This window comes from Uloborus diversus, chromosome 4 (assembly GCF_026930045.1).
Source record: "Uloborus diversus isolate 005 chromosome 4, Udiv.v.3.1, whole genome shotgun sequence".
NCBI classification, from domain to species: Eukaryota; Metazoa; Arthropoda; class Arachnida; order Araneae; family Uloboridae; genus Uloborus; species Uloborus diversus.
Window position 1 is genome coordinate 75,438,178 of NC_072734.1, and position 23,665 is coordinate 75,461,842.

At 32.9% G+C, this 23,665-nt stretch overlaps 1 protein-coding gene across 1 annotated transcript in view; it reads right to left on the reverse strand.

Moving 5' to 3' along the window:
- LOC129221161 (Na(+)/H(+) exchanger beta-like) overlaps window positions 1-23,665 on the reverse strand; it is a 170,886-nt gene that overhangs the window by 22,812 nt on the left and 124,409 nt on the right. Inside the window, exons 2-4 of the mRNA XM_054855610.1 lie at window positions 4,578-5,038; window positions 1,963-2,219; window positions 1,031-1,248 (exon numbers count right to left, since the gene is read on the reverse strand). Coding sequence (XP_054711585.1) covers window positions 1,031-1,248; window positions 1,963-2,219; window positions 4,578-5,038 — 936 coding nt within the window. The remainder of the gene's footprint in view (window positions 1-1,030; window positions 1,249-1,962; window positions 2,220-4,577; window positions 5,039-23,665) is intronic.

The following is a 23,665-nucleotide window of genomic DNA, read 5'->3' on the forward strand; positions in this document are numbered from 1 at the left end:
AGGCTTACACGCTATTTTCCCGTTTACTCATGAAGTTTTCTTTTACAGTGCAGCTTTGCTCACAGCATAGCTATACTGAATTATGTTAAGAAATTGTGACGATTTTGTGAATAATTCCTTACGAATCTAACATTTCAAATGTACTACCACGAGGACATCTATAACTAACTGGCTGTGAGGTTTGGAAGGTTAAAAATTATGAAGATCTGTAGCAGTACAGCAAAAATCAGAGAACGAACTGCGTGAAAAACCCTTTTTGGCCGGTTACAGACAACGAGGGTTTTATAACTATAGAAAAAATTAGGAATAAGTTTGTAAGTAAGGGCACTTTTCCGTCATAGATCAGTCACTTGGCTTGCCCATTTGTTTACTTTCTGCTATCGCAAAAATTGAAAAATTGCGTTTTCGTCTTCGCCTAATTTGCTCTTTTATTTTTAGTTTTATATTTTAATGGACTTTTTATTGTTCTTATATGATTCTACGTATTTTTGGGCTGATTATTTAACATCCTAATGGAGGAGTCAAAGTTGATTTGGCGAAGTATTTTAAGGGGAATTTTCATGCTGATTAGTTAATTTTTTTTTTTTTTTGTTTGACGGATTATTTTTCAGTTTTATGAAACTCTTTTTAAAGTCTTGTTCTGTTTAAAAAAAACCTTCAAAATATAAAATAACGTATAATGTCGCATAATGAGTGGTTTCTGTGTAACTTTGATCAAACATGACGGCAATAAAAAAAAAAAAAGGAAGAAAGAAAGAAACATAATCTCGGTGTTCTCTAGTTTTCACCGACACAAAATTTCTTTTCTCCCAATTTTTCAATTTGAATAATACGTTTAGATATATTTTGAGGGGGGGGGGAGGAGAAAACTTCAAATACCGGCAAAACGGGGGGTGAACCGTATTCTCTAAATACGCCTTGACGTATCTATATCGGAAGTTTCCAAGCAAGATATATGATTAAAAATTAAATTAATCAAAAATCTTAACTATCCAGTAACGTAAATAACAAAGCATGTGTGCTCACTCACCAATAGTCCTGTAGACGGTGCAGAAGAAGATAGTCATTACCACGAACCAGGTGTTCCACTCGTGGTTGTCGTTCACTGTGGACACCCCCAGGAAGAGGAAGATGATGGTCTCCGAGGAACTGGCCAACATCTTCATGGCGTACTTCACGGTCACGTGACTCTTGTACGAGATGTTCTCCTCGACGTAGTTCTTCATGGTGATGCCACAGAAGGTGAGCCTAGCAGGTGAAAGGAAATTAGCAGCATTTGTATTTACTCATCAACTCATTCTGCACCTATGATCATAGTTTTCAAGTTTAGTTCCAGTGCAAGATTCAAGTTTGAGAATATTTCTTCAGTTAATGTGCAAATTACAAAATTAGCATTTGTGTAAGTCACGGAGAAAAAGTATTACAGGGCCTGATTTTGGAATGAAAACTTTATGCATATGTTTGAGGCACAAGGAACTATTTTTTTATTGGGGAAAAATAGGTTTGCATTTCAAAAAAGGGGCAGGACAGTGAAAAAAGGAGAGTTGGGGGAATATCCGGTACTTTTGTTTTGTACCCTTTTTCAGATATTTGTTACGCTATTGCTATCACATTTTCCCTATCATGCTCATGCATTTTTCATTGGAAAACTCATATTTACAATCACCCGAAAAAAAAGGGCAAAATTGTCTGGAACGGAGTGTAAGAACGTAATCTATTCAGATAAATAATATGTAATGACATACACAGATAGAGGTATATTAACCACAGGGAAAATATTCCTTTCATTCACAATGTATTGTAATGAGTATGCATCGTAGCTTCATTAGATAACATTCTTGTAAAAATGTCTCAATTAGTCGGGCGATAGTATAAGTTGACTGAGTGGTTTCTATTCTTTTTGCTACAAGACGACACAACACACATACACGCATTTATGACTTCAAAAACGACTGCACTCACGCCAAGATGCCGGAGAAATGGAAGAGCTCTGCGCTGACGTAGGACAGGTAGGACATGACGAAGACGAAGAGAGGCTCGATGACCCGGACGTGGTGCGTGAACCTGGACACAAAGGCCGCCAGCAGCCCCCAGATGATGCCTACCAGGGTGCCTCCCACAGCCACCACGAAGAAGGAAGCCACACCGGCCAGGTAGTCTACCGTGATGATGTTCTGTGGACCCATCTCCGCGTAGCCCTCGAACATGTGGTACAGGACCTGAAAAGAAGACGTTTTCTTACTCAACCTGCTTGTTTTGCATGTGCAGATTTGCTTCAGAAAGTACTCTCCTCCTTTGAAATTACATACAATTGAACGTCAAAAATCCAAACGCATAAAAATCCGAAACTTCAAAAATCCGAACGCACTTCCATGAAGTTTTAATAAATTTTCCTTTATGATCAGTAATTATAAAGAGTTATTTTGTGTTAAATTTTATTTAAAAATGTAATTACATATTGAAGCGTCATGTGTGTTATGCACACACATATTGTCACACTTTGATTAAATGACATAATATTTTACTGACCGCATTTTGTTGGTTATTTTCGAAAATCCGAACTACCTGCGGTTCCAATTAATTTGGATTTTCAACGCTCTATGGTAACTTCAAAAGAGTGAGAATAGAAAAGTGAAACAAATGGTATGTTGGACAGACAGGTGTGAAATTTTTTATACGACTATTTAATTAAAAAAAAATATTAGACATAAGCGGGGGCTGTAGTCGAAAGTGACTTATAAATAGTCTACTAGCAAAAATACCCGGCGTTGCCTGGGTCAGTAATAATTATGAGAAACAATCGTTACTTGCCCTCGTTTTCTGTTTTAAGCGAAAGAATTTAAAACAAACCTTTTTGACGTGATTAAAATTCGAGCTTCTTCCTTACTCATTAAACTAAAATAGCAATAAGTATAAAGAACAAAATAGTATTCAATTAGAAACGAAAGCACGACATTTAAGCATATATAAATTTGAAGAATTTCCGAAATATGAAATTAAACTTTACATGTTTGAAAAGATTTATCTGTTAGTACTTTTTTTTTAAATCTAAAACCTTCTCTGTATTGCTATTGATGTACGAACTGTTTTAAAAAATGTAGCCGCCCGTGTTTCCCTTACACTTGTTTTAGTTATTTTGGGAAATTTCAATTTTTGTGGGCACTTGGTGCGGTTTAAAATCTTACCAAATTTGCGAGAATCATTTTGGGACACTTTCGATAATACTCCCCCTCCTTACTAATTTTTATTATAGAAATATTATTGCCAGATGCTGAGATACTTTTGGTCAAAATAAAATGGCGCTAAACGGTTTCATCTGAAATGTTTCCAAAATAAGTAGTAAAATTTGGCGATTGTTTGAAATCGTGCAAAAAGAAAAATTAATGAAAGTTTTTGTGCGGTTTATGGATTTGCCTAATTTAGTTGTTGAATTATTTTTACACAATATTTTTTTTTTTTTTTAAGTATCTTTGATTGGCGATATTTTGTTTATATGGTGAAAGCTGAGAAACATTATTACGTAGTCTTTGGGCTCAAAAACAGCGACAGTGGAAAAAACTGCCAAATGCATCAGCTACTGAAATCTTTCTGAAAACATTCTGGCGATATTTCTGCTGGTTGGTTGGATATAGTGAGCAAGTGTCCAATCAACATAAATAATAATAATAAACCATTAATTACATAAGTTCCGTTTAAAAGTAAAATGATCAGCCAAATCCATTTATTTTCAGCCAATCTTGTGGAAAAACGTTACTTTAAGATTTGACTTGAGAAAAGCCTCAAAAAGTCAGACGAAACGCAAAAATATTCAACAATACAACAGTTCTTGGGAGTTGAGATGACACACTAAATAATGACTTGGGTTGATGAAAGCATTCGAACAGGGAACAAAAAAGCTCATAACTCATTTTTTATACAACTTAGAAACTTCGAACAGATGCTATCTTCAGCAGAAAAATTGGCGCTTTCGATGGACATATGTTAATATGTGCACGTTTTTTTCCACCCCCATATTGGGACATTTATGCGAAAATTGGGACTAAAATTGGAATAAAAAGGGAACTATCAATCGGATTTTTTTCGAACTGGTCTATAAACCTTCCCAGTACCAAACTGAACAAACGGTGAAAGTTTCAGCCAAATCTGCCGGGTAGTTTCTGAGATCTTAGGGAACAAATTCACCGAACTCCATTTTTATATATATAGATGAAGGTGTTCTTACTGAACAGAGGTCAAATCTTATTGCAATGGGTTCAATAGAGACACCTTTCACAGCTGCAGCATGCCGCAATTGAATGGTAAAGTTCGAAATCCCTCACTGCAATGTTTGAAGCTTTAGCATCCGCATCAGAGTAAAGGCGATTGAAAGCCAAACGTTGCATTGTTGGTGTTGAACGTTTAAATCATTCTCAGAACGCAGAAAATTTGATATAATTGAAACGAATTCCAAAACATTGCAATTACTTTGTTATTAAATTCGAATGTTTATCCATACATTGGGATCAAAAACTAAAATGTTTTAAAAAAATTTTTGTCAAAGTGATGGATGCCAAATTACTATTGTATTTAAAACTCACCACAGTGACAGCATCATTGAGCAACGACTCCCCGAACACCAGAATGTACAGGACTTCATTGACATGAATCTCCTCAAACACCGCTAGGACGGCAATAGGGTCGACCGCGCAGGCGATTGAACTGAACAGCAAAGTGTCCAGCAGAGGCATCTCCACCCCATAGAGCCCTGTCAGACCCACTGCCCAGAGAGAAGCGCCCACGGACATGGCGTTGAAGACTGTGCCCACGACGGCGAACATCAGGATGGTGACCAAGTTGTCGAAGAAAGGCCTGTTGGGCATGAAGTAACCTGCGTCTAGGACGATGGGTGGCAACATGTAGAGGAAGAAGACGTTCGGGGTGAGAGGCCCGACATTCGTCAGTCCGCAATAGAACAGCAGAAGGCCGATCACGACCCCCACCACGATGAGAAGACAGCTTTCCGGACATATCAGTGATATCTTTGGTGTGACGTGGAATCCTGAAATTTACAAGAACAAATATTAGATTGAAAAATTAGAAATGTTCGGACCCAAATGGATCGTACGAAAGAACACTCTCGGTCAAATTACCTCTCTCTCTCTCAAAAAAAAAAAAGAAAATAATAATAATAAATAAATAAATAAAATAAAAATAAAAATAAATAAATAAAAATAAAATAAATAAATAAAAAAGGAAAAAAAAGAACCTCGATTGGATGAGGGATTACGGGGCCACTGATAGACACACAATTACACACGTTACACTAATAACCCAGCCCCCATTATAAAGGAAAAATAATAAGCTCATAACAACAAGAGTGTTGTAGTTACCTTTTCTACCACACCTGAAGCATAAAACACAAAATAACTTGAATAGCTGCGTATACCGGAAATTCACGGGTTATCTTAAGAACTTGCTTATTTCAATGACGGAGAAAACAAGTGTGATATTATGTGAGCGAAAAGTGTGTAACTAAGTAAGTAATAAATGTATTTCTAAGTCAGGACATATGACACAATATAGCACATGACCAATCTTAGAAGTTTTTTTGTGACGTTTAGTTTTATATAATATCGACCAAATATGTGTTTTTAATCACTAACAGAACGTTATTTTTTCATTAAAATCAACAGAAATAAGAAAATATCAAAAAGGAAATATTTAAAAAACCACATTGGTTTCTGAAATATTCCTATACATGTATGAATCATGATTCGACAATGAAAAGAAGACGCTTCATAACGGTAATTTGAATATGTATTTTCCAACACGTTGAGTCTAATTCTAAGCTTGGGAAAGATTCTTTCATCTTTCCTGAGCGTCTGAATAACGGAATCACTTCTAAATACCAGCTACTTCTGGTCTCATCAACGGTCTTTAGAAATTCAAACGTGTTTGGTGAGATTTTTTTCTAAGAAGAAATGTTTCGTAAAACCTACTGTGAGATCTTCCTATTCATTTGCAAGTTGTTTTGATAAGTAAAAAGATGCCGGTTTCCCCCTTCATAATAACCATCCACTTGCAATCAACTTTCACATCTATGTTTGATGATTGTAAAATGGAAAGGTCAAGTAAGCAACCACGATCCTTCCATACCACATACATCTGTGGTAAGACGGAAAGTTTACAAACAAATAAGATGAATTCTGCGGTTAAACAACGTTATGGAAATCCTCGACAGCAGAGACATATGTTTCAAAAATAACTGCTTATTACCATGGAGTACACATTATACTTATTTTGTGGGAAATTACAAGATCTCCGAGTGATCTTTAGCATCGAAAATCGGCCATTTCATTCTTAGAGCCAATTTAAAAGTCAAGACTCGGGTTCTAAAAAGAGTATGCCTCTATTAACTTTTCTGATCTTTGACACAAATTCTTACTTTTTTAGCAGAATACGGTCAGTGGGTGAGTTGTGACTTTGAGGGATTTATCACGAATATGTCAATTCAAAGTAGTGTTCAGAATATGTGTGTATACTTTCTGGCAGTAAGATTTTTTTTCTTGCTCATTATGTTATGCTTTAAACTTAAAAGCTTACTCGGAGTGCTGTAGATTTAAATGTTCTAAACACGAAAATTTTATTATATTTGTGGTTTAGTAATGTCTTGAATTCAAAGGCTTTTCTTTTTCTAAATCCTTTTCATACTAATGGCTCATGAAATTTTCAGCTCATCAAGAATGAGGACTTTAAATGCCATAAATGCATTTTTGTTAAAGGGTCTTCCTCATATGAAAATGTGCAGCACTTTAAGTCTGCAAGTTAATGCTGACAATGTTTATTCCAGATTTTTTAATTCGAGTAAATTTTTACCAGTTTAAACCCATTTTCCTTTGATTTGATGCTCCATTATATTCAGAAAAATTTATCACGTAATATTACACTGATTTATGATATTTGTTCACACAATTTTTAAAATTACTGTGAGTGAAGGACATTTTGGTCTTTATATGAAAATTAACACAGAACAACTAACCCCTTCCCTCCCCCAACAATACGAGACATACTTGATATTATAAATATAATATAAAAATATTAAGATAGTTTTTATAGTGAAATATGAAATTAATGCTTGAAAAAACTGAAACAATCAGCTATTTTAATACAGAGGAATATTTTAAAGCTTTAATATATGTTTATCCATAAACTTTTCTCACTATATTCAATGGTTTTTTTTATGCTTAAAAATAAAATATTTAATATATTTTTTCTTTAAATTTAAGGTATTTATAGCACTGCTAAATGAAATGAAGATATTACAATATTTTCCTGACTTATGAGTTAAACAATTGCACTTAAATAGCTTATTGAGAATATATATTCTATTGTTTTTCATTTTGGAAAACGTTGTACGGCTTGCAAGGGATGAGAAAAGATATTTTTCCCAGGTCGTCAGCGGGTGTAAACAAAGAAAATAAATTGGATTGATAATCTATTTTACTTGTTTTTTGGTGGACTTGACTGTATTTAATGCGTCATTAGACACGGATTTTACAGAAAAATATATATGTTAGGAAGGAAAAAATCTCGACCTATAAAATCTTTTGTATTTCATGGCCCAAAGATTTTTAAAAGTCATAAGTCTTGTTGAGAAACACTGCACCTCCTGAAGAATTTGAAACAAAACGCTCACTATTTTAATAGTGAATCTATAACAACATTTTTCATAACTTTCTGTTACTTTTTTTAGCAACCAGCACTATCAACATCATAATAAGGACTTACTGAAAACAATTATATGTGTTTTTCATTTAAATTCATCTTGGTGTTTCATTTGATTCGTTTCTATGATAAACGTCGAACTTGAAAGCAATGTGTTAGGTACAGGCCTGTCATTTGAGAGGGGTGGAGATGGGGGGTGGTCAGGAAGGGGACTGTGCTTCTCTTAGCTTTCAAAAAGTACTGTGTTTTCATACAAGTTTGTTATTTTTCAATATTATTTGCACTGAATTTATGTATCCTATGAACCTCCCGCCCCCCAATCCTTGGAAAAATTCGAATTGACGGGCTTGGTTATGTACAAGATTTGGCATAATTACTACCCCCCCTTCCTTCTTTTATTTATTTATTTATTTTTTTGCTGGCATAAAAAGTAGCAAAAATCTTGTTTAACATTAGTGGAGTTCAAATAACAAATTTAGTTTTAATTCATGTAAAATTTAAAAGTACTCGTATTTTAAGACCATTGATTTACCCCCTTTAAAAAAAGAAAACTTTTAGGCTATAACGTGTCATTGTTTTCTAGTTTCTCATAAGTGTTTTGCAAATATAAATAACACTGGTTTCAAAAGAATTTTTATGATTTATATTTTACGGAAGTGATTTCTGTAATGTTTATCTTTCGTATTCTAAAAATAATCTTGCTTGGTGAACGGCCTGATTTATATATGTACTGTTTGATCACGGATTGTATGTAATTCGGCAATCTGCCAAGTAAAGACTATTCCATCTGAATGAATCTGGCAGGGAAGATGGGAAAATAGCGATGGGATATTGATACACGCGTTTTATAATGTCACTAGTACCTTATTCATTTATTGCATTCTCGAAAATAAAATGAGGGGAAACAAAAATAGTTTCTATGGAAACAGCAAAAGAAAATTAAACATTTTCATTTCGTTCAGGATCGTAAAAACAAAATTCGGAACTCCAGCGCTCGAATACGCTACCTTGCGGTGATTTATAAAACTGCGTCTGCACCTAAAACATTGCCACGTTGCGCATCACGTGTGTCTGTTGACGTAAACACAGGCAGTTTGTTCTGAGTATTTATTAACGCAATCGATGTGTCTTAGTTTGCTTTCAGCTACAGAAATTAATTCGTCCCTTAGTAGTATTCTCGAGCTTCTCAAAATAATGTTAGTTTTTCTTATTTCTTTCAAAAAAGTATTAAATGGTGGAAGCGTAAACAAGAAAACTCTGGATTAACAAAATTGGATAACGTTATACCAGGTAAAAATTTTTATTGTTTTGTATGAATTTGTAAGAATATGAGTTTTTTTTAATCTTAAATTAATTTAACTAATCATATTTTACAGCAGCATTTAGTTGGAATGGACAGTATGCAAAATATTTTCTTGAATATATTATCGTAGAACAAAATGAATAACCGAGAAAGAATTTACTTTATTCCTTTTATTCTCAGCTGAAAGGTTTCGCCAAATTTGTTTAGGGTTATAGTAGTTTTAGTATTGTGCAAGCAAAGTAGCCTTGGCGAGTTTTCGCGTTTTTAGTTAAACCATTTTTAATTTTTATCATGAGCGGAATAAAATGATAGTAAGATTACAGAATTCGATAAGTAAAAAGAAATAATGGTCAATCAACTGAAAAGAAAACTACCACCATATATAAACTGTGAGTACACATTTTATTTATTTTGTTCTGAGTGAATTTGAATAAATATCAGTTTTTCAATTCGATGAAAAAAAAACGAACTTAACAACATTGACTGGACACTTTTCTTTAACCTAATTCCACATAAATGATTTAAATAAAATTTGTTACTACAGTATCCTACTGAAATAGACAGTATGCAAATAAATTTTCTTGAAAATATTTATCGCAGAACAGATTGAAAAATCCAGAAAGAACGTTAAGAATTTGAACAATAAAAAATAAAAGTTCACCAAAAATCTGTTTATAGTGTTATGGTTTTAAAATTATGTGAAAGAATAATGTATCTTGACAAGATTTCGCATATCAGGTAAATTATTTCCATGACGAATGAATTAAATGCATGATTTCTTTGGATATCCAATCATATAGTCATAGAAATAAATTATCTAGTGTTAAACGTTACTCTTGACAGTCTGCCACGTATGTGCACTATGTGACAAAAATGTCAACAAATGCTGGAAATGTCACGAAACTGAACTTAATATGTACTAATGTATAGAAAAAACGGTACAAAATGAAAATGCCGTTCGAAGCGAACCAAAAATTTATGAATTCCGAATTCAACATCGTGAAAATGGCTGCTTCAGAACAACTTACTGTGTGTTCTGCATTAATTGTTTACTTTCGTAATACTTTTTGGTTTCTAATCTCTTTCTATATGGGTCAGAATAACCAAAAGACTTTGAAAAATCTTTTCAAATGAATAAAGCGAAAAAATCATACATACGAACAAAAATCACAACACTTTTAGCATTTTCTTCGTTACCACATGCGTTTGTTTTAGTTTTCAATTCCGCCATTAGACAGTGACTGCAGTGCCCCCTATAGTTCGTTGGAGTTGCGAATGGTAAGCTCAAAACTTTGTTGTGAATAAATAAATCAATTAATTTTTGTCGTGAGAATATAGATCGAATATACAGTAGATTTAAAAGATGCTGCTGTGAGTAAATTTTCATTTTTACTAAACTAAGGCTAAATAATAGAGAGGCAAAAGTGCACATCTGAAACAAACCAACTAACATCCCTATAAACTAATAGATGCGTCCATTTCCACCTATAAATCGGATATTAGCCTTTAAATGTAATCGATGGTCAAACAGTATTGAGTCAAAATTTGCTATAATTATGAAACGACAAAGTTGCAAGTTTTTCACTCGGTACATGCAATGAATGTGTTTTTAAAACTTAGTTTACATACTTTCGTCAAATAGTTCTATTCCCTGCACGAAAATATGAGATAATAAAGTGTTGAAACAAGCAAACAATTAAGAAGATACCGGCATCAGTTTTTAAAATTCTTTTTCCTTCTCACGTGTGAGGCACAATTCCCTTTTCCAAGGGAATACCTGTATCGTTCAATGAAAATTCCTGTAAAAAAAGTTCAAGGGCCCTAAGAAAACTGATATTACATCAGGATAACGCAACTTCGCATTTACGCCATTCTTTACAACATACATCAGAATCTATCAAATTGCTTTCAACATGAGTTTTCCGAATGTCAACAAAACTGCTCCCGTATCAGCAAAACAATCAAACTTCTTTTTTTTTTTCGCACCAAGTAGCAGATACCCTTGACACGAAGAAACATCGTCTCACCTAGCGCACATCCTGATTTATTTTCCTCTTTTGTTTTCTCACAGAATGCGCTTGTTCCCTACCGGCATCTGCGCGTGTGATGTAAGCTTTTAACTACTGCCCCCAGGGGGCTTTTAGAGAAAGTAAAAGTAAAAAAGAAAGCAAAATGCGAAAGTGAGACCTTAACGGAAACTGTGTCTGTGTGTCAAATTCTCCAGAGCTTTTAAGTGAAAGCTTTCCATTTCTTTTTGTTTCTCTGCCTTTTAAAATTTCTTTTTTGCTCTTCTTTTTCTTTTTTAACTGTACGGTTATAGTTAAAGGAATTATATATTTTTTTCCCTCAACAGAGGATAACTAATTTCTAAAGCAACCCATGCTTATTTATGATTTGTATTTGTTAATAAAACCGAGGACGGATACAGAAAATATTCAAGGGACAGGCGGTTGATGTTTTTGTTTTTTACATACCCTTTATTGCGTATCATGGTTTGCAAATGTTCATCATAATTATTGTTTTGAACTTCATTCTTGAAACGTTTTCGGGGGGAAAACCCCTAGCCCCTCTTCCTTTAACAAAATGAAAGTTTATCAAAAATTGAGTTTTTTGAACTTTAATATCGAAAATTTGCAACGGAGAGTCCTTTATTAGACTCTCTGTTGCATATATATCGCATAGCATCCCCCCATCGTCCCTCCCTTTTTATCCGTCCTTGATTGAAACGAACAGGTGTAATCATGTGAAAACTAAGAGTTTATAATAATGGTTTCAAAAAAAAAATTTTTTGGCGGGACCTCCGTAGTTGTTGGAGCCATCAGCCATAGAAGCTTCGTAAAGGCAACTTAACAAAGTTTCGTAACCTATGTTTTAGATACAAGGAAATTTCGGTGTCGGAAAATACGAATCAGCAAAATGGCATTGCTACGGCATTCGAGATGCAGCACTCGCACTGATGTCATCAGTGTTGGTTCTATTGGTTTCAATGGCGCAAGAGATAGGCAATACTTTGCCTCATCAGTATTGCATTAATAATTCACTCATATTGTATTTTAAAGTTGGTTATTCTGTAAGTTGGTACGATTTATTAAATATCGTAACACAATAATTGCTCTTTATATATATATATATATATATACATACATACATACATACATACATACATATATATATATATATATATATATATATATATATATATATATATATATATATATATATATATATATATATATATATATATATATATATATATATATATATATAGGGTGAAAATTGCTTCTACATTTGAACGAATCAATTGCCTGTTTGGTGATATTTTGATAGTTGAAATTTTAATCCTAACTCCCGTGGATTAATCCTAAACTCCAGTAGACAGCGATTATTGTGGACCACGTTTTCATTTCTTCATTCTCCTAAAATGCTACTTTTACCGGCAAAACAGTTAATAAGTTACCAGATCCAGTTCAGCCCTGTCGAAATAAAGCCTTTCCCTGCATGTCAAATATTACCAAAAGATATTACCAAATTATCATGCCGTGAGGCGAGTTTTATTGTTGATGACGTCAGCGTTACTCGATCATTCGCTATTATAGGTATGAGGATATGTTAGTAAATGAATGCATGTGTATGTGTGTGTGTTCATTATACAAATTCAGCTTACGTCTGATCTACGCGAAATTTGTCACAGAAGTCCTTTAATGCTCAGGAATTCACGTAGGGGATTTTCGCCAGAAAAACTTGTTAAACGGAATGTTTACGCCTATTAATAATGATAACTGCCTTTTTGGAATAAAAAAACTCAAAGAGATCTAAATTTATATTTTTAGACATTATTGCTCTTTTCTACACGTTGACAAGAGTTGTACTATTTTTTGTTTCTTTCATTTAAGCCTGATTGATGAACACGCGTCACTTGACACAGCTTTTGATAGTTGAAGGCAGACCGTGCAGCATCGGGCAACGCAGCAAGTACAATATAATATGAGCTTTGTTGTGTGAAGTCATCAGAAAAAAAAAAAATCTCGTATGACTTTACCTCCACAGCTTACACTTCGTTCACTGAAAAAATCATTCCATGAAAACCCGAAACAGGTATCTGCTATTCAATTGCTTATTTTCGCTGTATTAACGCTGATTACTGATGTTAATTTATTCCTCAAAGATATTTATTCATTTCGTAAAGGAGTATGCGTTTTAATTTTGCAACACTCAATCGGCTTTCAATTCACAATCTCAACTAACCCTATTTTCAATTTTCCCCCGTAAAATAACGCTCGAAGGAGTTGCTTAAAGTCGTTTTCCATTGAAAAGCAGGTCAGAAGAAGAAGCCATAAATTGCGAAAGACACAATTTCAAGAAGACACGTCATTTTACAAAGCATAGTCAAGGTGAAGCTATTCATCCCCTACATTATAAAGAATTAAAAGCGATTTCTATATATCAAAAAAATGACTGCATTTGGTTTTTAATATCTTTTCCATGCAGAAAAATACGTAGAACGTGAAAGCGACATTTATTTGTGATTAGATAGGGCTTGAGTTTTCAGTTTTACTGCAACAAAAGTAAATGTAATAGAAATGTTATACCGCCAGGACTTCAAGATTTATTTGGCACCCACGCAAATATAACAGCATTGAACTTAATTTTTAATAAATGTAAATTTTAACCTCAAAGCCAGACTAGCGCTAGTCACACTATCACTACTATTCAGGAGAGACTCACCCTTGTACAACACTATTAAGTAAATATAATTAAAAAAAATTTTTCCATAGAATGCGGTGGTTTCCTTCAGTCAAAACTACTACTTTAAGTTATTGAAATAGATAGAATGAGCAAAAAAAAAAAAAACATGGACCCAAAAAATACTTTGATTTTCCCAACAGTTTTTTTATTTATTTTTTAAAAATGTCATATTTTTCAAACAAGACGTGGTCTTTATGACGTCACAAATGATGCAATTTGGCGCATCTTTCTACTACGTTTCCACGTTACGATAATCAAGCAGCTAATTAAAATTGCGCTCTACGCTTGCTATCAACCATATCGTTGCCAATACACGTGAGTAAAGTTGCGAATTAAATATTTTGTTCTGTGAATGGCAACATTGAATGGTATTTCATCATTTGTGATGTCACATGACAGAAGTGTAAACAATGAAAACGCACCGATTTAAGTAATCTTTTAAAAATATTAAACTTAAATAAATTATTTAAAGAATGGTCAGATCCTATGTTTTTAAGCACGCTCTTTCAGAAAAAAATACTTTTAAAATTTTGGAAACGACCCCATTACGTTGTTATGACGCAGTGCTGAATAATATATTCCACATTTAATCTTACTAATATTATATATGCGAAAGTTTGTCTGTATGGATGGATGTATGGATGTATGGATGGATGTATGGATGTTTGTTACTCTTTCACGCAAAAACTACTGAACGGATTTTGATGAAACTTTACAATAATATAGCTTATGCATCAGAATAACACATAGGGTAGTTTTCGTCCCGTTATGGGGGGCAAAACCCCCTTAGGGGGGCAATAAAACACAATTTTTGTATAAATTCTCTAATATTGGGATGAAAAAATACTTGCACATATTTACATTATATGTCCATCGAAAGCTCTGATTTTTCTGCTGAAGATGGCACCTGTTCAAAATTTCTAAGTAGAATAAAAAACGAGTTATGAGCTTTTTAGATCCATGTTCGAAGGCTTTCCTCAACTCAATACAGTATTTAGTGTATCATCTCAACTCCCTGTCGATAGCGACAATTGTTGTATTGTTGACTTTCTTTGCTTTTCGTGATTGTTCAAGGCTTTTCTCAAGTCAAATCTTGAAGTAAGATTTTTGCACAAGATTGGCAAATAAAACATGATTTGGCTGATGATTTTCCATTTAAACGGAACTTTAATGTAATTAATAGTTTTTATTATTATTTATGCTGATTGAACACTTACTCATTATCCAAACAACCAGCAGATCGCCAAAATTTTTGCAGAAAGATTTCCGTAGCTGATGCATTTGGCAGCTTTTTCAACGTTGCTGTTTTTGCAGCCGAAGACTACGTCATAATGTTTCTCAGCTTTCACCATGTAAACGAAATATCGCCAATCAAAGAATTTTCAAAAGACTTTTTTTACTGTGTTAAATAATCCAGCAACTAAATTAGGCAAATCCATAAACAGCGCAAAAACTTCCATTAATTTTTCTTTTTGCACAATTTCAAACAATCACCAAATTTTATTACTTATTTTGGTAACATTTCGGATGAAACTGTTTAGCGCCATTTTATGGTGACCAAAAATATCTCAGCATCTGGCGACGATATCTCTGTAACGAAAATTAATATCATACCGTTTTACAAAGTAAGGAAAGAATGGGGGAGCATCATCGAAGGTACCTCGAAACGACTTTCGCAAATTCGGCAAAATCGCACCAAGAGCCACAATGATTGAAATTTCCCGAAATAACTAAAGCAAGTATAAGGGGATTACGAGCGCAGCTACTTTTTTTTAATCACTTCGTACTTCATTAGCCATACAGAGAAGGTTTTAGACTCCATGTTAAAAAAAAAGTATCAACAGATTAATCTTTTTAAACATGAGAAGATTAATTTCATGTTTTTTAAATTTGTATATGCTTAAATATAGTGCTTTCGGTTCTAAATCAATACTACTTTGTTCTTTATACTTATTGCTATTTTAGTTTTATGGGTAAGGAAGAAACTCGATTTTTAATCACGTCAAAAAGATGTGTTTTAAATTCTTTCACTTAAAACAGAAAATAAAAGCAAATAACGATTTTTTCTAATAATTATTACTGACCCAGGCAACGCCGGGTACTTTTGCTAGTGCAGTAATAACCAGAAAATGGACATTTTCTGACTTTGTATTTGAGGAACAGAATTAACGACAAAAGTATCATATCTCGAGTTAAGAGAATCCAGTTAAACTTTACTGAAGTAACGTCACGCGTAATTCTATTTAGAATATCTTTATAAATTATCGTTGAATATAAACGTACAGATACAAAATAACAGTAATTATGGCCTAAGGCCTCTTACACACGAGGCTGTTAGTTGAATCAACTTCTCGAAAAAGTTGTCTGTCAAATAGTTGACAGGCGTTTTCCGTTGTCATCACACGAGGCAACTTAGTTGAATCAACTTTTCTTCGAATTTATTCGAACAGCTCCTCCACAACGTTGTTAAAATCGAACCGATTTGACTCAACTAGTTTTCTCGTGTGTAGAGCGAACGTTTGGCAATGTGCCGATGAGTTGAATCTGCTGAAAAGTTGATTCAACTCACGGTGATGAGAATGGTAGATGCAAATGCACCTGATGAGTTGACTATCGGGCGAAGGATAACGAGGGATAATAAAATAGCTTTTTAAAAACCTATTAGTCCAGAAATTATCGCCTTTTCGTTTTCATTTTCTTGTCTTCTATGATCTCAAAATACGTCTTTGAAAGCTCCACTGTGTTCTCTCCAAAATGCGCATCTTAAAACTCGCTTTCAGATTTTGATCTTATTACGTTGATTTCTATGATAGTTTCGTTTGATGTTAATGAAATATCACAAAGCAATGTCATCCCATCAGTTTTTTTTTAGATTCACTAGCACGACGGAATTTTCTTTGTCATGAAAGCGTTTTAGCATGCTAATAACAAATACAATATTATTCCTTTTTCCAACATAGCTGATTTCAAGGTTAAGTATATTCCATCATGAAAATAGCAATGAGAATCATTTGATCAACACAGCACAATCATTGTCACGTCACCAAAATGTGAGAAATATCTAAATATTTCTCATCGTCAATCATACTTAGATTAAAAAAACAATTTTGTATCGTTTCTGGATGACATGCGATCAAAGGAAAATGTGTCGAGAATAAAATAAGGAACTTGGTGAATGACATAGAATGCAGCTATTTCGTCAAGCCCGCAAGAGCTGAAGGTCAAATACTTTCGTTGACTGATTTCCATATCAGAACGGAAATGCACTTTAATTTTTGCTTAAATTAAAACCGTCATTGCATTTTTAAGCAGTAAATATAACCTTGAATTTGGTTTTTATACGTTTATTCCTATCTGTACTAAAATGCAATGAAATGTGTATTTAAGAAAAAGAATACCTAAGATGTTGTTATTATCAATCATTAACTCTACTGAAATGATTAAATATTAATGTATATATTGCTTATCTAAAACTCTGAAACATAAATAAAAATTAAATAACATCGAAATTCAAATGCTCCCCTTCCCTACTTGAAAACATCAAAGGTTTCAGACATCCGTTAATCACTCGAAAATGGAAATATTTGAATTCTGGAGTCCAAAAGATTTGCAATATAAGCTGTAGAACAAATATTTTACTAAACGACAATTTAAATTCAAAGGTAGTTAAAGATCTTAGGGGCCTAGTTCAGGTTGAAGTCTAATGGGTCACAATTTTAATCCATTAAGAATCATGAAATTACGATTTTAATGTTTTAAAATGTATTCTGAATAGCATCAAAACATGAGATGAACAAAAAAAAAAAAAAAAGTTAAGTATTTAAAAATAAATAATAGTATGTGTAGTAAAATAAAGTAAATACCTTATACCATTCATTAAGTGAAATCAGCCTAACATTTTGCTAACTTTTAATTAGTGAACCAAGATTTTTACTTGCATATTTTTCTATGACGTGGTCGTATGCAAACGATTGAGTAATTATGCGTCAGATCCTGACCCTGAGGCAGCTTTTAGTCATTTTGCTCGTTTTAAGTTTTTCCTGCTTTCCTTCCCCATAAAGCAAGTGGGTAAATAATTTATTGCAAGTCTCTTACAGCACTCAAGGCTGAAGATTCAAAACCTAAATTTGGAGTTTTGACTAATTACGTTGCATGCTGTATCCTTCGAATTTGAAGTTGGGGACTCAAACGTTAAGTTTGGTGAATTGACTAATATTGATATATTGATAAAGGTATCAATATAGCTTTATAATTTGAGGCTAGAGGTCCAAAAATCCAAATTTACTACTTGACCAATTTTGATACAATGCTACATGTTACAGCAGTATAATTCGAGGCTTGAAATTCAGAATTTAAATTTGGTGACCGGGTAAATTATATTGAAAGACATAGCATTTGAATTCGTAGTTGGGGATTCAAAATTTAAGTTTGGTGACTTCACTAATTGTTATATTGCTTACAGCACTATAGTTCAAATTTCGGGTTTCAAATATCAAGCTCAGTTACTTGACTTGTAACGTTTTTACATGTTATAAGAGTAGAATTTGAAGCTATAGATTCTAAATTTAAACTTGGTTACGCGACCAATTACATTACATCTTTGAAAATAAATCAAATGTATTGCAATTTAATCAATATTAGTATGTTATAAAAACTACTCATTTTTTATTTTGAGAAAAGTGTTCTTTGATAAAGAAGTAGAATTCAAAGCTGTAGATTCTAAATTTAAACTTGGTGACGTAACCAATTACATTACATCTTTGAAAACAAATCAAAGATATTGCAATTTAATCAATATTAATATGTTATAAAAACTAATAATTTTTTATTTTGAGAAAAGTGTTCTTTGTTAAAATAAAAAAGCGAAGAAGTTCCTTATATGTACTAATTCAATATATGTGGTTTCTTCACATAAAAAAGCCCAGAGCCCTTAATAGTCTCTAAGTACTTACACTCAGTATAAAATAAATAAAAATGAAAAAAAAAAGTTTGTTTGTAAAGAGTTATATCAAGGAGTATAATAGTTTAAAGTTCATTTCTTTTGTTGCCAAAAGAACTTTGGAGCAAAAGAAAAACTGGTTCCGACAAAATTCTAAACATCTAAGAATAAAAAATGCAACTGATAATAGCATAACTTTATTAAATTTCATTAATATTTTTCTCCGCCAGAAGAAACTTTTATTTTATGTCTGAATAATTAACGGAAATTAAACTTCGTAGAAAAGATCTTTTAACCGGTGTCAGTTTTCAAAAGACTGAAGCAAATAAAAACTAACTATAGCACATAAGAATGATCAGATTTTAAAAAAATCTCGAAGCAAAAAAACTAAAATAATTAATGTACGTAAATTAAAGAAAATTCCACCAAGTTTTATTTTTTCTACTACAAATGTTTCAGCCTTTTGTTATGCAAGCGTTTCCTAAAATGTGTTCCGCAGAACCCCAGGGTTCCTTGAAGATCAATCAAGGGTACCGCGTTATTTTTTAAATTCAAAATAGTCACTTAAAAAATCAGTTAAGTTTTTGAAGTAAGCCTTCAGTCAATATTTTCCGAATGAACTGCAGAGAAAACATCAAAACGAATTGTACGTTATACAGTAAATTCTTTTAAACGCATCGCCTCGACAATATCAGAGTCAATGAAAAAAAATTAAATTCATAATCCAGCATCCAGCATTCATTTGAATTTTGGGGTCTTGAATTCAAATTATGTTTTTCACAATCACGAATTGCTATAGGACCCTATTCGTTGAGCTTCTTGTTTCTACAAATAGAAAGGAAGTGGCCAAGATTTTTGCATTCGTCATATTATGACTGGTGATTTTCTAGAACAGGTACTAATAGGAGGCATAGCCATAAAAAAGAAATGATGGTTAAGATGCTAAAAATAAAGATTTTATGGCTGATATCCACCAGTACACTTGTCATAAAGATTATTTTCTGCGTTTAAAGTCATTTATTCGTATTTCTTATCAATCTTAAACAACAGGAAGTAGTAATCTGGAAATTTCGTATTTAGATGAAGTTTTGCTTTTTAAGTTCATCTATGTTGATGTTTTTCCTGGAAAAAAAACATAGTTTTACACCCCTGTTTTTCAAAAGTAAAATCTGCTTAAGTTAAGCCTTGAATGAACGCAAACGATTTGTAACCATGGCGACGAAAATCTGTTATCTTAATGTATATTAAAACAACGAGTTATATTATTCTCGTAGTTATGGCAATCTGAAAAATCTTAGAAGAATCAATTTTGGTCAAGTGAGGATATTAAGCAATTCGTGATAGCTCAATAAATAAATAAATAAAAATAAATAAATGAATAAAAATAAATAAATAAATAAATAAATAAAAAGCAAATAAAAACAAAACTTGGTATATACTTTTTAATTTTGTATATCAATGATTTTAATGTGTTAATGAATACGAAAATGCACATTTTTAAAATTCAGTTATTCTTTTGTACATTGTACATATATGCATTTGTACACATTCTTTTGTACAATTTTTTGTATATTTTGGTATACAAATTCCTCTTCTTTTCGATCAGGTGCAAAAACCTGAGGCCGGCATTCTTTGTTAAACGATTGTATTGCATTGCGTCTGTTGTTCTAAGGTCACTTGACAACATTTCTACGCTCTTTTTTGATTAATTAACGCATTTCTTTCTTAACTCTTTTCGGCACATTACAGGAAAGCCAGTTTTAGCAAAAATTCTTTTGATGTAATTGTTCTCGTACTTTAGTTTTTTCTGGTTTCTGTCGGATTTTTTCGAGAAAAGTTCACATGGGAATAGTGGCGCACTTTATTCACTAAAGCACATTTTGGTGATATGAATTGGAGTACATGTGGGTTCTTTCGTTACAAAAATTAAGAAAAAGAGAAATAGCAGAAAAAAACTTCTGATGCATTTTTTTAGCTGTCTGGAATCATTCCTATCCTTTCATTAGGTAACTCTTTTCAGGCATTTATTTTATACAAAGGCTTTTTTGTAGGATAGAATACATTTCTCTTACTTCTTGCGCAACAAAAATGGCGAGCTTTATCTGAAATGTGTACGAATGACTCCGGTAGCAGATTTTTTTCAGCTGTCTGCGAAGGAGATTTAAAAAAAAAAAAAAATTAATTTGAATTTTGACAGCTGGAATTCAAATTGTTTTTTGCAATCAAGTGTGTATGTGTATGTAGGCGTGTGTGTTTGTGTCTGTGTGCAGGCATGAGTGTGTGGGTATGGGTGACGGTGTGTGTGTGTGTAGGGTGTGTGTGTGTGTGTGTGGGTAGGTGTGTATGCATGTATGTGACGCAACCTGGAGATGGTTTTCGCTACAGGAGCAGCATCGGCATTGCCGGTCGACGGTGGTGCTGCAGAGGGAGGCGGGGGGAAAACAAAATCAAAGGAACATCAAAACAGTCAAATAAGAACAATAAGCAATGTGGTCCCTCAATAATAAGCAATGTGATTGCTCAAAAAAAAAAAAATCTTAAATGTAGTCGGCAAAGTAGATCAGCATTAATTAAATCGTAACTCTTACTACAAATCGGTAAAAAGGAATGCTTGAAAATAAAATGCTAAATTAAAAAAATTACGAGTAAAACGAAGGTTAAAAAGCTTCAAAATGAATCAAAAAGCCGAGGCAAAGGTAGCTGAAGGAGTAAGTGATTTTGACCTCTTAGCGACGGGGCCTCCGTGACTCTTAGAAGCTTCGCTTCAACTGCCGAAGTTCCTGGATTCGATTTCCATAGGTGCTTCGTTTGTATTTCCTCGTCTTGTGATGCAAATCTTTCTTGTGTTGTTTGAAGTGTAAATAAAAAAGTCCAACCTCTCGTGGTCAATGGCCCCCAATATTCATAGTGATTATTAGATATGGCAAAACAACAACAACAACCTCTTAATCATTAATCGTTCCTGTATAGATTTAGGCTCACCTTTTCGTTTTTACTTTTTTCTGCTTTAAATTTAAGAAATTCGTGCTGAAAGGGAAAAATTCAGAACAGTCTGCAGACTTCCACAAAAATTTTTCCACTTTCATGACAAAATTAATAATAGTGTGAGTTAACTTAGGTTGTTATAAAAATTAAATAACTTCGGTCAAAAAAGTAAATCGGTCATTTGCCTTAAATTTTTATCGCTGAAAGGAGGAAACTGAAAAAAAAAAGAGAGAAAGAGAGAAGGAAAAAGCACGTAATATAAAGACGGGTGGCAAAGTTGGAAAAGCGATTGTTTAAAATGAAAGTGAGGCAATATAAAACACTTAAAAAATATTCAAACAATAATGAAATTTAAGCATGTGCACAATGGGATCGTTTCCAAAATTTTAAAAGTATTTTTTTCTAAAAGAATATACTTAAAAACATAGGATCTGACCATTTTTCAAATAATTTGTTTAAGTTTAATATTTTTAAAAAATTACTTAAATCGTTGCGCTTTTATTATTTATGCTTCTGCCGATGACGTCATAAATGATGAAATGCCATTCACTGTTGCCATTCACAGAACAAAATATCTAATTCGCATCTTTACTCACGTGTATTGGCAACGATATGGTTGATGGCAAGTGTAGAGCGCAATGTTTAATAAGCTTCTTGATTATCATGAGGTGGAAACGTGGTAGAAAGATGCGCCAAACTGCATCATTTGTGACGTCATCAAGACCACGCCTTGTTTGAAAAATCGGACATTTAAAAAAAATTAATTAAATACTAACTGTTGGGAAAATAAAAGTATTTTCTGGGTCCATGTTTTTTTTTTTTTTTTGCTTATTCTATAAATTTCAGTGACTAAAAATAGTATTTTTGACTGAAGGAAACAATCCCGTTAAAGGAAATTATTTGATAAATTTAATTAAAAGGAGCACACTGCCGTGGTTAAGTAAATGCCAGTATCTGCAGAAACGAGTTTGTGAGAAGCAACGCGTTATGGACTCAATACTAACTATAGAGAAATTTTGGAATTTGACGTTTTTCCGCGCCTTTTTTCAGCAGAACCCAAATAGCGAACAAGCGAACAAGAACAAAGCTAACAATAAAGTTAGCGTATAATATAGGAGAAAAATGCAAGAAAGGAAAAAGAAAAAATTTGCAGTTACTGCCAGTTAAATTTTACTTACCCCAGGTAAAACTTACCCAGGTGAAACTCCCAAACTTACCCTACTCAGTGATACTTTACCTACCCAAGGCAGTAAAGTATTTTGGTTTCAAAACAAAATAGCATCAAATAATAAAACTGAATCTTGTCTTTTGTATTTTTTTTTTAACTTAAATACATGCTATTCATGATTTAAGAAGGAAATTCGTTGACTTTGTAACCTTGATGTCGCACTACTGAAGTTAAATGTATAATACTTGAACTAACATGTTATGATTTAAAATACACAATGAATATCGCCAGGTATACATTGAAATTACATATCGTCACCTCAGAGCAACCGTAAGACATCTAATCTCCAAAACAATAGTAAAATATCCTACTGTTGTTCTGAGACGACGATTTAAATAACAGAGAAAACAATTTATTTTTATTATAATTATTTTCGTTATTTAAGATCAGCAAAAGGTGGACCATTTAAAAATAACTTTGGACATTAATTTGGATCTGGTTTAGAAAATTAGAAAAGTATTTTTGAACAGAACCGGATATTTTTTTTCAATGGATCTATGCTACAAATGAATCAACAAGCCTACGAATACATTTAAAAGAAATAAACATAACATAACTGCTTGAAAATTTATGACGTCTATTTAATACGTACCAGAAATAAAAACTATTTGAAAAGGCTCTTTTGTCAGTGTACAAAATGGAATTAATTTTCTCTGGACAAAGTTCCGCTAAAGATTTTTGAAAAAGATCAAGTATGTGAAACATTATCTGAAATGCAGGAAAAAAAGGGAAGAATACGTATTCTCGTTCAAAAATAATT